The sequence below is a fragment of the Dreissena polymorpha genome, chromosome 6 (assembly GCF_020536995.1).
Source record: "Dreissena polymorpha isolate Duluth1 chromosome 6, UMN_Dpol_1.0, whole genome shotgun sequence".
Lineage (NCBI taxonomy): Eukaryota > Metazoa > Mollusca > Bivalvia > Myida > Dreissenidae > Dreissena > Dreissena polymorpha.
Window position 1 is genome coordinate 13,738,799 of NC_068360.1, and position 16,165 is coordinate 13,754,963.

At 34.8% G+C, this 16,165-nt stretch overlaps 1 protein-coding gene across 1 annotated transcript in view; it reads left to right on the forward strand.

Annotated features, from left to right (window-relative positions):
- LOC127834314 (diacylglycerol kinase delta-like) overlaps positions 1–11,630 on the forward strand; it is a 37,537-nt gene extending 25,907 nt beyond the window's left edge. Inside the window, exons 16-17 of the mRNA XM_052360057.1 lie at positions 455–594; positions 2,058–11,630. Coding sequence (XP_052216017.1) covers positions 455–594; positions 2,058–2,168 — 251 coding nt within the window. The 3' untranslated portion in view covers positions 2,169–11,630. The remainder of the gene's footprint in view (positions 1–454; positions 595–2,057) is intronic.
- Positions 11,631–16,165: the final 4,535 nt, after the last annotated feature.

Consider the following 16,165-nt stretch of genomic DNA (forward strand, 5'->3'; position numbering starts at 1 on the left):
CAATATAAGGCCTACAATTTATTAGGTAGATACCAATATAAGGCCTACAATCCATTAGGTAGATACCAATATAAGGCCTACAATCCATTAGGTAGATACCAATATAAGGCCTACAATCCATTAGGTAGATACCAATATAAGGCCTACAATCCATTAGGTAGATACCAATATTAGGCCAACATTTCATTAGGTCTTGTAACTCTTTACTTCAACACCAACGTTGCAAGAAAATAATTGCAAGTTGAATCATTCAGAAAATAACACCCCTGGCCTCGGAAAATATTAAAACTACAGTATTTAGCATTTATACATAATTTTTGTGTATGGTTCAGTTTAAATTTTACAAGCTTCCTGTAACTTGTTTTACTAGTCAATTAAACATTCATGTTATTTATTTTACATAAAATGGTCATGGTTTTAGCTGTAAAACTTAACGGTTGGTACCTATTTCCAGTGTACAACGTGAACACATGGACGGCAGAAGACGTTGGCCAATGGCTGGACAACATGTCCCTGTCGGAGTATCGTGACTCATTCATTCGGCACGAGATCAGGGGCCAGGAACTCCTTAGTCTAGACAAGACTGACATTCAGGTGAGACCTAGTATGGGAATGTATTTGATGCTAGTCGGGTCCAGGTCACTGATACTCAAAGAAGAAAATACAGTGTCAAGGTCATCGATACTCAAGTAGAAATACAATTTCAAGGTCAAGGTCACTGATTCTCAAAGTAGAAATACAGTTTCAAGGTCCTGATACTCAAAGTAGAAATACAAGGTCAAGGTCACTGATACTCAAAGAAGAAATACAGTGTCAAGGCCATGTATACTCAAAATAGAAATACAGTTTCAAGGTCATGGTCACTGATACTCAAAAGTAGAAATACAGTGTCAAGGTCACTTGAGTTTGGATTGAGAAATTGCATTCAAGTTGTGTATGTAGGTAGTGTATTATCAGACCTAGAATGATATTGTGTTTACGAGCTTGTTGGGTAGAGGTCACTGTAAATGGAAAAGAAAAACTGTTTCAGCTCATTTTCTGTTATTTGGTATAAGGTATTATATGGCAATTATTTATACAGATAGCAGACCTGGATTGGGATCGCATTTTGAGGCCTGTCAGGTTAAGGTCAAGGTCACTTGAAGTACAATTTAAAAAAAAATGCTTATGCCTTTCCCACTCAGTGCATATTGCTATGTGAAAACAGCATAAAACCAGAACAGCCTGCGAGTAACTGGCAGTCTGTTCAGGTTTTATGCTGTTTGCTGCTCATCAGTATCTAAGGGTGGGTGGAAATGAAGTTTCTAAGGGACAACAAATGCATCAAAATTATTATCTATGTGGTACAGGGTTAATATCTAGAGATTGAAACAAGGTATTGCACTGACGTTGTGTGTGTAGGTTGTTTCGTGTAGAGCTAGTCTAGGATTGCATTTTGGGTCAGTGGAATATAGGTCAAGGTCACTGTTGCTAACATAGAAAAACAGTTTTTGCTCAACAAATTGAGTTTGGATGGAAGTGTTATTATAAAGTTATGTGTGTATGTAGCTTATCTGCAGACCCAACTTGATACGGAACCTTAATTATTTAAATGAAATGAAATAAATTTGTTAAATGTTGAAGATCATGTTTCATGGTATTTGGGAGGTTTCTTGTTGTTTCCATTATTGTTTGTGCCATCATTTGCACAAAAATTAGTACATGCTTTGGTTGTCAATGTAACATTTAAACAGGCATATTTGTATGCCCCCGGATCAAATGATCAGGGGTATATTGTTTTTTGCCTGTCTGTCTGTCAGTCATTCATTCATTGTTTGTGTGTGTCCCAAAACTTTAACCTTGGTCATAACTTTTGCAATATTAAAGATATCAACTTGATATGCATGTGTATCTCATAGAGCTGCACATTTTGAGTGGGGAAAGGTCAAGGTCATCCTTCAACGTCAAAGGTCAAATATATGGCTTTAAAGCTGCGCAATACGGGGCATTTTGTTTCTGACAAACAAATCTCTTGTTTTTCTACTAAGTTGACACTATTTTATTTGGTTTATTTTCAGGATCTCGGGGTACATAAAGTAGGACACCTGAAGAGAATTCAGCATGGCATTAAAGAGCTTGTCAGCCGTATGGCAGCCATGGAAAAGTACTGCAACAATTATGGAAACTAAATAAACATGTGTGCATTAATTTTGTGGGAGATGTCAACTACGGTGATACAAACAGCAGAAACAGCTGTGGAGGAAAATTAGTGTGGGCAGAAATGAAATTAGCTGGTATGATTTCTACGATTGAATAGAAGTTCTATTCTCCTTTAAGTTGAAATTTACAAATTAAAGTCATGTACCTTTTCATCATCGATAGTCACTGAAGTGAGCTGGTTATTTATGTTGCCATGAATGTTTACAAAAATATTTACTGTAACATTGTTACTTGTAAAATATTTAAACAATGTTTTCCATGCAATACAAAACATGACATAGTATTGTAATTTTTGCAATAAAAGGCCACACAAGAACATTTAATTGAACTTATAATGTTGTGGCTGGACAAAAATGCAGAGAGGTGAACTCTGTTTGACCATTTGATATTTGTATTTCATATTGAACAAAAAAAGTGGCCGTTGAAAGTTGTTACAATTTATGTTTTATTTATTTTTATGTGTGGATGGAATTGCAGAGCATTCCATAGGGTATCATGTATGTACATACAGTGTTTCTGTGTGTGTTCCTTGCTCTGTAATTTCTTGCTCACTTTGTCTTCTATACCAAAGGCTAGATATACGAATGCCATATTTTGTTTAATAAACACTTCTTCCGCTATTTGAATACAAGGAAAGAAAGAAGGGGTACATAGCCTACTGTTTCTATTTCCATCGTTGTACCATCTTAGTTGGTTGATACGCATTTATGAACATTTAATATTAAAATGTTGTTAAAATTGTTTGTACATGTACATATAAATGTCAAAAATTTGAAAACTTGATATTATTCTTTCACAAAATATTTTTATTCGGAAGAAATGTCAGGGTTCTTTTACGTGTATTAAAAAATGTACCAAAGTGCGTATTTGCATTTATGGTCATGTATTGGGTTCAAAATTTAAACTCTCGATTAAAGAATTAATTGACATGTGCCCATCACTAAATGAGGCGTGTAATGTGAAAATGGGTCTTATGCCATGTTCTGCCAGTGTAGCTACTGACTAGTGTGTGCATTTGTGCAGTCTGGTAGGGGAGCTAACCCATCAGCTAAGGAGACCACAGAACCGTGCGGAACATTATAGCAGACAGGGTAGCTGCTGACAAGATTGCACCATGCGCGCAGGCTTGTCTGGAGCTACGCTGGCAGCATATGGCATAAGACCCATTTTTGCATGACATTGGTCAGATTTATGATTGATTTTATGCTGATATACACTTGCTGTTACTAACTGTAATTATATGCCAATTATGTTTGATTGTTGTTAATCTGGTATTAAAAGTTTCTAATCATCTAATAATCTGTACACTGGACGTTATTATGGAAGAACAATAGAATATAAAGATTATCTTGTACTAAGGTATATAATCCTCTTATTACTACTACATGACATAAAGATCTCTGATTTAGCACAGACCATGAGAACATTACAATTAAAGTTGCAATATCAATAACCAAACTATAATATAGTGACAAAAAAAGAAGGAACAGGCATTTTGAAATTATTTTTTTTAATGTACGCTGTCTCTCATATGTTTTTCTGTGCATGGGCTTAACACCGTTTAGAAAGGAAGAAATTTACTTTGAGTGAATTATTGTCCCCTGCCGGTTTCACCAGAGGGCACTTATGGTTTTCGCTCTGTGCATCTTTCTGTCTGTCTGTCTGTCACACTTTTCTGGATCCTGCGATAACTTTAAAACTCCTTCATATTTTTTCACTTGAAACATGTCAATATGGACATTATGCACGTCATTTCATTTTGTTTGTACGTCAAAAATTATGGTTGCTATGGCAACAAATAGAGTAGAAATACTGCTGAAAATAGTGGTTTTATGGATCCTGCAATAACTTAAAAAGTTCTTCATATTTTTTCATGAAACTTGAAACATGAATAGATGGCAATATGGACATTATGCATGTCATTTCATTTTGTCCCTACGTCAAAAATTATGGTTGTGATGGAAACAAATATTTAAAAAAAATTGACAATGGTGGAAATTCTGACAATGGTGGAGCCGGTAGGGGACATATATTGCTTGGCAATAGTCTTTTATGTCTGTTTGAAACAGTGTAGTGACCAGACGTGCTAAGGTAAAATGTCAGCACATATTCACAAAAGAATGCTCTTATATGATGTAAGGACAGCATTACAGAATTGCATGTCATAGTTTTTATTGATATTGCAACTTTAACCCTTTGCCTTTCTAATACGTATTTTGATGCATGCGTAGTCCCTTAGAACGTTAAATTTAATTAAAAGCCTTTCTTACTAGATTCAAGTTTCAAAGGCTTCATTTCACACCCTTTGATACTAATGAGCAGTCTGTTCTGGTTTTATGCTGTTTGCACATAGCCATTTTCACTTTGCTTCTGAGTTGAAAAGGGTTAACAAGTTATACACTTTGTCTTCAGATATTAATTGAGTTTCATGTTAGAATGGTATAAAAACTATATGTTTCAACTCCATAGAATTTTGCACATAAATTTTTTTTTATTTTTACATCCTCCATACATTTAATTAATTAAAATATAAGATAATTGTTGAACCTTTAGCAACATTTTGTGTAAAAATCGATTTCAATACGCATGCTTTTTAGTTCATGTTGTTTTGTATACTTTTTGTCGAGCCCACTTGCTCCTAATAGCAGTCACAAGGATCGACGGTATGTGCGTGCTGGCTTGCCTCTTAGCTTGTCTAAAATGGAAATTTGTAACTCATGATGCAATTTTGAAAGAACTTGTTAAAAATGACCACCATCATAAGACGAGGTGTTGTGTGTTAAACTTTGTGCTCATTTCCTCAAAGATCAAAGGTCATACAAATTTGACCTTTGAGATCACTCAAAGGTCAAATTTGTCCATAAAACAGTTTGTCCTGAAGGTAACTTTGTTATTCCTGATGCAATTTATAAATAACTGATCATAAATGGGTCACCAACAAGGCCAGTGCCCGTAAGGTCACGCTGAAGGTCAAAGGTCAAACATATGCAATGTGCAGCTTGTTTACCCTTTACCACTTAGATACATATTTTGACCCTTTTGTAGTCCCACAGACAGTTAAATTTAATTAAATACCTTTATCACTAAATTCAAGTTTTAAAGGCTTCATTTCCAACCCTTAGATACTGATGAGCAGCAAACAGCATAAACCTGCACAGAGTGCGAGTTACACACAGGCCGTTCTGATTTTGTTGCTGGTTTCAAAAGCCATTTTCACTTTGCTTTAGATGGGGGAAAGGGTTAAATAATCACAATGTATATTGACAATGGGCTCACAATGTTAGCAACAGGAATCAAGGATATATTGCTGTCCATCTTTCACATAACTGTTTCTGACAAGTTGTCATAGTTGACATTTCTGTGTGTTCCGAAATCTGTTAAGATCTTTATTTTTGTACCCTTTCTAGTCCTTTTCATATATTGTTGATAACTTATGTACAAAACATGCAGCTATTTAGTGTGTGTTTTTATTAGTAATATGTGTGTTGTCTGATCAATAATGTCTCTTTTCTTGCTTGAACAGGTGCATTTTATCTTAGTCTTGCATATTGTCAGTAATTTGTTGTTGAGAGAAATCATTTATCCCTTTCCAATTTAGATACTTATTTAGACGTGTTTGTAGTCACATGGAAAGTTATAGTTAATTGAAGACCTTTTTACTAGAGTCAAGTTTTTAAGGCTTCATCTCCAAACCTTACTGATTAGCAGCAAACAGCATAAAACCTGAACAGACAGCGAGTAACTTGCAGGCTGTTCTGGTTTTATGCTGTTTGCACATAGCCATTATCACTTTGCCTCTGAGTGGGAAAGGGTTAAACAGTGTTTTCATTGACATGCAAGTGGTTGCAGAGAAGACGAAGAAGTTGATGATGATGATGCATGGTAATTTTGAGCGATATTTTCTTATTTATTAATCCATTTAACTACCTGTGGTACGGTATTGTTTTCTGTATATAGTTTAGGCATTAAAGGTTAATTAAGACATAATTTTAGTTCACTTTTTTTTTGACAAATGTCAAATCCATTTTAACACTCATTATACTTTAATCAGTGGTTGATCCATTATGTTCATTCATAGGGTTAGGGTAAGGATTAGAGGGTTAGCATTTTTGCAACTTTAAGTTGAAGTCAAGGTCAGCAGAAATGACACAAATAACTTTTTTCTCAAGGTCTACTTTGGTTAGTAGATAGCGTTATGCCAAGCAAACGTTTTTTTAAAGATTTTTGTAACTACCAGTATTTATTGTTTGCATTTGCAATTGTTTCCCTCCCAAATGTTATAATTGAATTTTTTAAACTTAAGTTTTCTGATTCCTTAATATTGCATACCATACAAAATTATGTTTTTATGCAGACAAACTAAGTCACAGTTGTTTTTTATAGTGTACATATTCCTTCATCAGTTCCAAGATTAAGTGGAATGTTGTTATTTTATATAGTTACCCTATTACCAGTATCAAATTCAATGTTCATATTGAATTGAACCATGAAATAAGCTTTTGAATAGATTTATTCCCGAATTTCTCAATTTTGATGAAGAAAAAAGCACATTAACAGTGGGGAAGTAACAAAGCTGACCGGTCAAAATACTTTCAAAATCACGTACCATATTAATTGTATTTTTTTCAATTAACCCTTTACCACTTTAAAAGGTATTTTGTCACATTTGTAGTCCCATAGAAGTTAAATTTAATTAAATACTTTTCTTACTAAATTCATGTTTTAAAAGATTCATTTCCAACCCAAAGAAACTAATGAGCAGCAAACAGCATAAAACCTGAACATACTTACTCGCAGGCTGTTCTGGTTTAATGCTGTTTGCATATAGTCATTTTTACTTTGCTTCTGAGTGGGAAAGAGTTAAAGAATCATCGGTGCATCAAATGGTTCTGGGTTGTTTATTTTTAATGATAAGGTTTTGTTTTCAACACTCTGGAGAGAAGAATAGCAATTATTAAACCAAATAACTCGTAACCCAATCTACGATTTCTGAATTTTTGTACCATAACAGCTTGCTTGATTTTAAGTTGTCCTTCTGTCGTATAGTTTAAGCCATTCCAATAAGTAGCAACTCTCCATATAAAGGGATTAAAGTAGTATTTAAGCAACAAATATTCTGATATAAAAATGTTTTCTCATTTTTGAAAAGTACTTGTCTCAATTTTAAGCGCACCTGAACATAAAATGCACATTGTGAGCTTTTGTGATCGCCTTTTTCTCTGTCTTTCGTCTTTGGTCATAAATATTGACCTTGTTTACACTTTAGAGGGCACATTTATGGTCCAATCTTTATAAAACTTGGTCAGAACACATGTCCCAATTATGTCTTGGATTAGTTCAAAAATGGTTCCGGTTGGTTGAAAAACATGGCCACCAGGGGCGGGGCAGTTTTCCTTTTATGGCTTTAGTAAAACCTTGTTAACGCTGTATAATTCACTTTTATTGTCTGATCTTTATGAAAATTAGTCAGAACATAAGTTATATTTATATGAGTTTGACGAGTTTGAAAAAAGCTTCAGGTCTGTTGAAAAACACGGGCAGGGCATTTTTCTTTATATGGCTATAGTAAAACCTTGTTTGCACTCTACAAGTCACATTTTGTATTAATGAAAATATGATCAGAACATTTGTTCTAATGATATCTTGGCTAGGTTCAAAGTGGTTATGGTTCGTCGTAAAACATGGCCTACAGGGGATGGGACATTTATCATTATATGGCTTTAGTGAAACTTTGTTTACATGCTTTAATTGACATTTTTAGAGCAATATAAATCAGAACACTTTCTAATAAATACACCTTTGAGTTAAAAAATTCTTCTGGTTTGTTGAAAATCCTGGCCGATGGGGGGTGTGGCTGTTTTCATTATTCGGCTATAGCGAAAACTTGTTGATGCTCTAAAGACTATTAGCCACATTTATTGACCAATCTTGATGAAACTTTGGTCAGAACATTTGTCCTAATGGAATCTTGGCTGAGATTAAAACTAGGTCATGTGAGCTGAAAAACTAGGTAACAAGTTGGAAAAAAAAGTTAATTCTCTAGAAGTCACTTGTGTGGTCCAATCTTCCCGAATCAGCTCGCACTTGTCTAGTTCAATTGGGTCTCAGGTGAGCGCCTTAGGGCCCATGGACCTCTGTTTAAAGTACTGTTTTTTAGCTCGGCTGTTTTGGAGAAAACCCCAGGTATTGTCATAGCCAGCTCGTCGCGTTCGTCATCGTGTCATGTCTTCCGCTTTGTGCTAAAACCTTTACATTTTGTCAAGGTTTTTGAACATTAGCTCTAAAATCGAAGTGCTTCAACCTGCAACTTTGAAACTTTGTATGAAGCTGCACATTGATTAGTTCTTCATGCCACACACATTTTTGGGTCACTAGGTCAAAGGTCAATGTCACTGCGACCTCTAAAAAAATAAATTCTGACAAGCTTTCATTTATTCAAAACTGCACCCGCAGCCGAGCGTGGCACCCATTATGCGGTGCTCTTGTTTAGATTTTGCAATTCATTCCTTTTTTTTTCAAGTGCTTAATATTATATTTCTATCTTCCTTTTTCTTTCATAATACAGGAAGAAGAATGAGCCTTTTTTTACGATTCAAAAAGCTAAAATTAACATTTAATTACATGGTATTTGCATTTAAACATAATGGTTTAGTAAGTATTTTCCAAGTTGTAATCTCTGCTAGATTATGTTAATGATTATGTATGTATGATATTTTTATATATCATTGTAAATACTAGTATTAATAATTCTTTTCATTGTTATTGGTATTAATTTTAGTTGTTGCCATACAAACAATGTGCAATATACCATACACTTTTTAAGTGTTCATTTTGTTTGCAACATGAATGGTCACATTTATTTGCTATGCCTGATTTTTTTTTAATTTGATTTTTATATTTGATTTATTTTATTTTCAGTTACACAAATGGCATTCTGGTGTATTATGTTTGTCTGTAACATGCATTTCTGGCTTTTTATAATGAACCTGTGTCTTTTGTTTGCAGCTTTAGATAAATGAAGCTTTAGATAAGCTTATTGTATGTTTCTTTGTTATCTATGTAGATTTTATTTAAGATAAAATTCCCTTTGATTAACTGTTAGAATATATGTTAGATTGGTGGTAGAAAATCCTCTTAGAATTCAGTTTCTATTCTATTTTTTCTTTACAAAAAAAGTAGTTTTTTATCATTTATGTTTTCAAATATCCATTCACAGATGTGAATCAGGTACTTGTAAAAGGAGAATTTTCTAGCCCCTTGTCCATCAAAATACATCTTAGTTAAACATGCTTGCAATCGAAACATATTGTGCTTGTTTTTGTAATAGAAACTTTTTTCTGAAAATGGTTTAAATAAGTTGACAAGTGAAACATATATGTTTCAGTTTATATTCACTGTAAGAGTATCTTTTGAGAATGTATTTCTGAGCCATTTGAATATTTTTTTATAATTCAAGAATAGATATTAAGCATGACTAATAACAAGTTATACATTTTGACTTTTTTTGTTACCGAGTAACAACTTTGTGTCTTGATCATAATAATATTGTTTAAAACGTAGATACCTCTGTTTGTTCGAATATTATGTTTCATCTATATCTAGGCACATATATTAGACTAATTATTTTGAATAGCAAATATTCATTCAATTACTTTTTTATAAAAGCGTCTGGGTATCGTCTTTTATATATGTTAACAGTTTAAAAACTGGTGTAGATTAGTGAAAGTCATGAAGGAGTGTTTTTTTTTTGTATTTTATAGATATTGTGCAACGTTTTCTACTTCTTACATTGAACACTTGATCATTCCAAAGATGTTATTTGTGTCTGTATATGTTACAGATAGTTGCCTTCATCTTCTTACTATTTCATGTATTTATTGATTTCAATGTTGTCTAGGTAACCATTTTTTCATTTGAATGCAATTTTTAATGAGTGAGAAATTTGTCTACTTTTGATTGTTTGCAAGTTGTAAGAGTGTTCTATCTATATAAATAAGTAGTTATTAGTCAATATTTTCATTTTATTATGACTTATTGTTCTCCAAATCTTATTTTCTGTTTATTATCCACACTTGGCTTAATTGTGAATGTTTACACTATGAGCTAACAGTTCATCAGTACTTTTGTTATATTGTTACAGATTTCAATATGAGTAAGCAATCGTATAAGTTTTGTGAAATATTCATAATTTCCGTTTAAATCCTATGATCTTTTATAACTTTTGTCAGGTGTTTGTGTTTGCAATTCTGAGTTTAAGTGAATATTTTTACTTTTCTTATATTCTGAAATTTTAAATTGAATTATGAGTTTATAAAAGCTGTTGATTATTATTTTCCTAAAAGGCACTTTGCGGAGTGTTCAGTAGTTTCCAATACAATAACTTTATTATGCCCCCGGATCGAATGATCGGGGGTATATTGGTTTTGGCCTGTCTGTCTGTCTGTCTTTCATTCTGTAGAAAAATTTAACCTTGGTTAAAGTTTTGCAATAACTTTTGAAATATTGAAGATAGCAACTAGATATTTGGCATGTATGTGTATCTTATGGAGCCGCACATTTTGAGTGGTGAAAGTTCAAGGTCATCCTTCAAGGTCAAAGGTTAAATATATAGCTTCAAAGCGACGCAGTAGGGGGCATTGTGTTTCTGACAAACATATCTCTTGTTTTTAAATTGATATAAGACAGTTATTTAAGAATCACAGTTATGTTCCATTTGAGCTTGATGAAACTTTCTCAGAATGTTAATCTATATCTAGGCTGAGTTCGAATCTGGGCCATGTGTGTCCTTAGACTAGGTCTCAAGGTCAAATCTTAGGATAATCTTGTTGCAATACTAGATGGCACTTTTATTACATACTACTGATGAAACTTGGTTAGAATGTTTACAATAAGTAGGTTGAGTCCCAACTGTGTAATGTATGTCCAAAAACTAGGTCACCAATTCAAGTCTTATAAAAACTTTGTCATCTCTATAGAGGCCACTTTTATGTCAATCTTAATGAAGCTTGGGTCACACGTTTTTTCTGATTATTTCAAATCTAAGTCACACCCTCCAAAAACTAGGTCAATGTGTCTATTTATAACTATTATTTTTCCTGGAGTGTTTTCAGGTGAGTGTTTTATCATGGCCATCTGTTAAAGTATAATTTAGTAGGTTACATTAATAGAACCAACCATTGAGATGTCTTTTTTTTTAAGTAATGAAAACCGAATGGTTCACTGCACTGGTGTAGCGTTATTCATTTGGAAATGTTTATAAACAGCATTTATAAAAAAATAAGTGTATCACTAGGTTAGGCAACTTTTGAATTTCAAATATGCTGTCTGGGTGGTATGTGTGGTTTTTACGCCCTGTATTTTCTAATGTTGTATTTTGCTGTTACATTTTTTCAGAAATCGAAATAAATTACATTTTATAGTCCTTTGAAAAACGTATTGTTGTATTTTCTACCATCTATTAGCCATTTGTGGGATATGAAACTTGCCTGACGTAATAGCGGACATCGTAGCTCCTGATATGACTGCGAAACTTCACAGGCTGGTCAAGATCCACGCTGGCTGCATACGACATAAGAACCATTTTTGCATGACGCGGCTCATATGGGTTTTAACAGTTTTCATGTTATAAATGTTTGAGCTCAAGTCGTGCCGGAATTAATTATTAACAAAATTAGTTACGAACAAAATGAGCACTTTAGCTCCATACCAAAATCTATGAGTCGGCCACTTGTAACTCAAGAGGTTTACTGGAATCAGTAAAGACGTACGACTGTCCCTCTGTATCTCTAGGCACAGACTTGACCGCTAAATATTAAAACGCACTGGTATAGTTCTAAGTGATGTGAAGATGTGCATGTTAGATTTATATCCCCCTTTGTTAAAAATACAAAATGTATATCTCAATGCTGATAATGTATACCCTGGCAATCTGGTCGGGTTCCGCAGTGTATTTTAATAGTTTATTTGAGTCGCATTGACACATTATATATTCGCATGAATATCCTATTGTTACATTGACAAAATGCTGTGGCAATGAAATTAATTCTTAGGAGTCTATGATATTCGACAGAAATACAATTTTATTTTTTACACAATACAATTTTAGAATATATAAAGAAATTACAATAATAAATAATTTACCGGTATTGCATAGCCACTTAAGAACCTGTATACTTACGATTGGATTTGTATGAATATATTAGCCTTGTTCTAAGAAAACTGGGCATAATGCATGTGCGTAAAGTATCATCCCAGATTAGCCTGTGCAGTCCGCACAGGCTAATCTGGGACGACACTTTCTGCTTTTATGACATTTTTCGTTTAAATGAAGTCTCTTCTTAGCAAAAAAAAGTGCGGACTGCACAGGCTAATATGGCACGACACTTTACGCACATGCATTATACCCAGTTTTCTCAGAACACGACTCATAATATCAGTCTTTGTTAGACAATGCCAGCCAACAAACATGTCCGTAGACTATAGGGAACTCGATGTATGCCCTTTCGATCGAACGAATTTGCGGGTTTTAAGAATGTCGCCGCCACACCATCACGCCGGAATGACCTATTGCCCGCCAGAACGAAAAAAGGGGTGATAAATGTATTACTTGAATTATAAAGTCACTGCCCACATATGGTTTCCTGGTCTTCCCCAGATGGTATCAATGTTTTCCCAACATGGTCATTAAACACGCAAATTTCTCCACAATAAATAGTTTTCTGGAGAAACCCTGCTGAGAGGTTATGGCAGACATGTGAAAGTTTGTATAAATCCTTTAATTATTGTAATGGCTTGCAAATTAAAGCAGTTTTTTCTCCCCTAAATGCCTGAACATGGCCCGTTTTGCCCGATCTTCTACTTCGGGGAGCCACATTTCGCTCATTTTTAGCTCACCTGAGCACAACGTGCTTATGGTGAGCTTTTGTGATCACCTTTGTCCGTCGTCCGTCGTTCGTCGTCAACATTTTGCCTTGTGAACACTCTAGAGGCCACATTTATCATCAGATCTTCATGAAACTTGGTCAGAGGATTTGTCCCAATGATACCTCGACCGAGTTTGAAACTGGTTCATGCTGCATAAAAGATTAGGTCAAAAAAAAGAAAAACCTTGTGAACACTGTAAAAAACACATTTGATGCCCAATCTTCATGTAACTTTGTCAAAATGTTTGTCTTAATGATATGTTGGTTGAGTTTAAAAATGGTTCCAGTCCATTGAAAAACATTGCCGCCAGGGAGCGGGGCAGTATTCCTTATATGGCTATAGAGAAACCTTGTGAACACTCTAGAAGTCACAATTTTTGCCCAATCATCATGAAACTTGGTCAAAACATTGGTTTTATTGATATCTCGGATGAGTTCGAAAATGGTCCAGATCGGTGAAAAAACATGGTCGCCAGGGGGCGGGGCAGTTTTCTCTATATGTATATAGTGAAAACATGTGAACACTCTAGAAGTCACATTTTTGGTCCAATCTTAATGAAATTTGGTCAGAACATTTATTTATTGGATATGACGGTTGAGTTCGAAAATGATTCGGGTCGTTAAAAAAACATGGCAGCCGGGGGGGGGGGGGGGGGGGTAATTTTCCTTATATTTATATTGTAAAAAAGGCTTGTGAACACTCTAGAAGTCACATTTTTTACCTAATCATCATGAAATTTTGTCTAAACATTGATTTTATAGATATCTCGGACGAGTTCGAAAATGGTCATGCTTGGTGGGAAAACATGGCCGCCAGAGGGTGGGGCAGTTTTCTCTATATGTATATAGTGAAAACATGTGAACAGTCTAGAAGACACATTTTTTGCCCAATCTTCATGAAATTTAGTCAGAACATTTGTTTCCTGGATACGACAGTTGAGTTCGAAAATAGTTCGGATCGGTAAAAAAAACTGGCTACCGGGGGGATCTTTTTTCTTATATTTATATAGTAAAAAAGCTTGTGAACACTCTAGAAGTCACTTTTTTTGCCTAATCATCATGAAATGTGGTCAAAACATTGGTTATCTGGATATATCGGACAAGTTTGAAAATGGTCGTGATCAGTGGGAAAACATGGCCGCCAGGGGGTGGGGCAGTTTTCTCTATATGTATATAGTGAAAACATGTGAACAGTCTAGAAGACACATTTTTCGCCCAATCTTTATCAAATTTGGTCAGAACATTTGTTTCCTGGATACGACGGTTGAGTTTGAAAATGGTTCGGATCGGTAAAAAAAAATGGCCGCCAGGGGGGTCTTTTTCCTTATATTTGTATGTTAAAAAAAGCTTGTGAACACTCTAGAAGTCACATTTTTTGCCTTATCATCAGGAAACTTGGTCAAAATATTGGTTTTATGGATATCTTGGTTGAGTTTGAAAATAGTCGTGATCAGTGAAAAAACATGGCCGCCAGCGGGTGGGGCAGTTCTCTCTATATGTATATAATGAAAACATGTGAACAGTCTAGAAGACACATTTTTTGCCAGATCTTCATGTCATTTGTTGGTCAGAACATTTTTTTTCCTGTATACGACGGTTGAGTTCAAAAATGGTTTTGATCTATCTAGCAACATGGCCGCCAGGAGGGGGGGGGGCATTTCGTATATTTATATACTAAAAAAGCTTGTGAACACTCTCTAAAAGTCACATTTTTTGGCCAACATCATGAAACTTGGTCAAAACATTGGTTTTATCGATATCTCGGATGAGTATGAAAATGGCAATGATCAGTGGAAAAAAATGGCCGCCAGGGGATGGGGCAGTTTTCTCTATATGTATGTAAGAAGCATTTTCCTTGTATATATATATATATATATATATTATTTTTTTTAATCTGGTTATTAAAAACATGGCCGCCAGGGTGGGTGGGGTAATTTTTTATATAGGCCTATTGTGAATACTTTGAAACATCTTAGTTTCAAAGTCAGTCTTGTCTTACCAATAATTTGAAATATTTGCTGAAGATTTTTATTCTTTGTTTCTTTCCATCTTAGTCTCTCAGTTGAGCGACCAAGGGCCCTTTGGGGCCTCTTGTTTAAGAAAATTTGTCAGGATTTTTTCTACATGTAGGCAAATACCTTTGTTATCAATGTTAATACACAGTTGTTTCAAATTAGACTTCGAAAAAATATTTTTTCCAATGTGCTTACCCTATGTAAGTTCATGCCAAAATGCACAGCACTGTTCCCTATGGTATTACACGACCCGCAATGTATCGGGTTTCCTGGGGTGTACTGGCAACCTTTTTTGTCGGTCTTGCAGGGATATTTGAGCCTCGTTCTGGAAATCTGGGGTTAATACAGGTGCGTAAAGTACCATCCCCTATTAGCCTGTGCAGTCCGCAGGTATGACGCTTTCCTCCTTACCTGGATTTCCGTTAAGAAGAGGCGTCAAATAAATAAAAAGTTCCATAAAAGCAGATAGTGTGTTGTGCGGACTGCGCAGGCTTATCTGGGATTTCACTTGCACTAGGCCTACTGCCTGATCGTTTTGTAAAATGTCAGACTCGACTAGAATAAAATAACGGCTTGCAAAGCCTCCCCATTATTTTAGTCTAAGCCTCGCCCGATACATTACAACCCGATCAAACAGCAACCTATTATTGTCCCCAACCGGTGAAACCGGTGGGGACTTATGGTTTGCGCTCCGTCTGTCAGTCAGTCAGTCTGTCCGTCACACTTTTCTGGATCCTGCGATAACTTTAAAAGTTGTTCATATTTTTTCATGAACTTGAAACATGGATAGATGACAATATGGAGATTATGCACGTCATTTCATTTTGTTCCTACGTCAAGAATTCTGGTTGCTACGGCAACAAATATAAAAAAAATACTTACAATGGTGGAGTTTCACCGGTAGGGGACAATATTGCTTGGCAATGTCTTGTTCTCTTTGTATTTGTCATTCGATGAATGAAGAACACTATCTTTAAATTACCGCGTTTTATAATAAATAAATGTGAATTATTTTCGAAAGAACATATT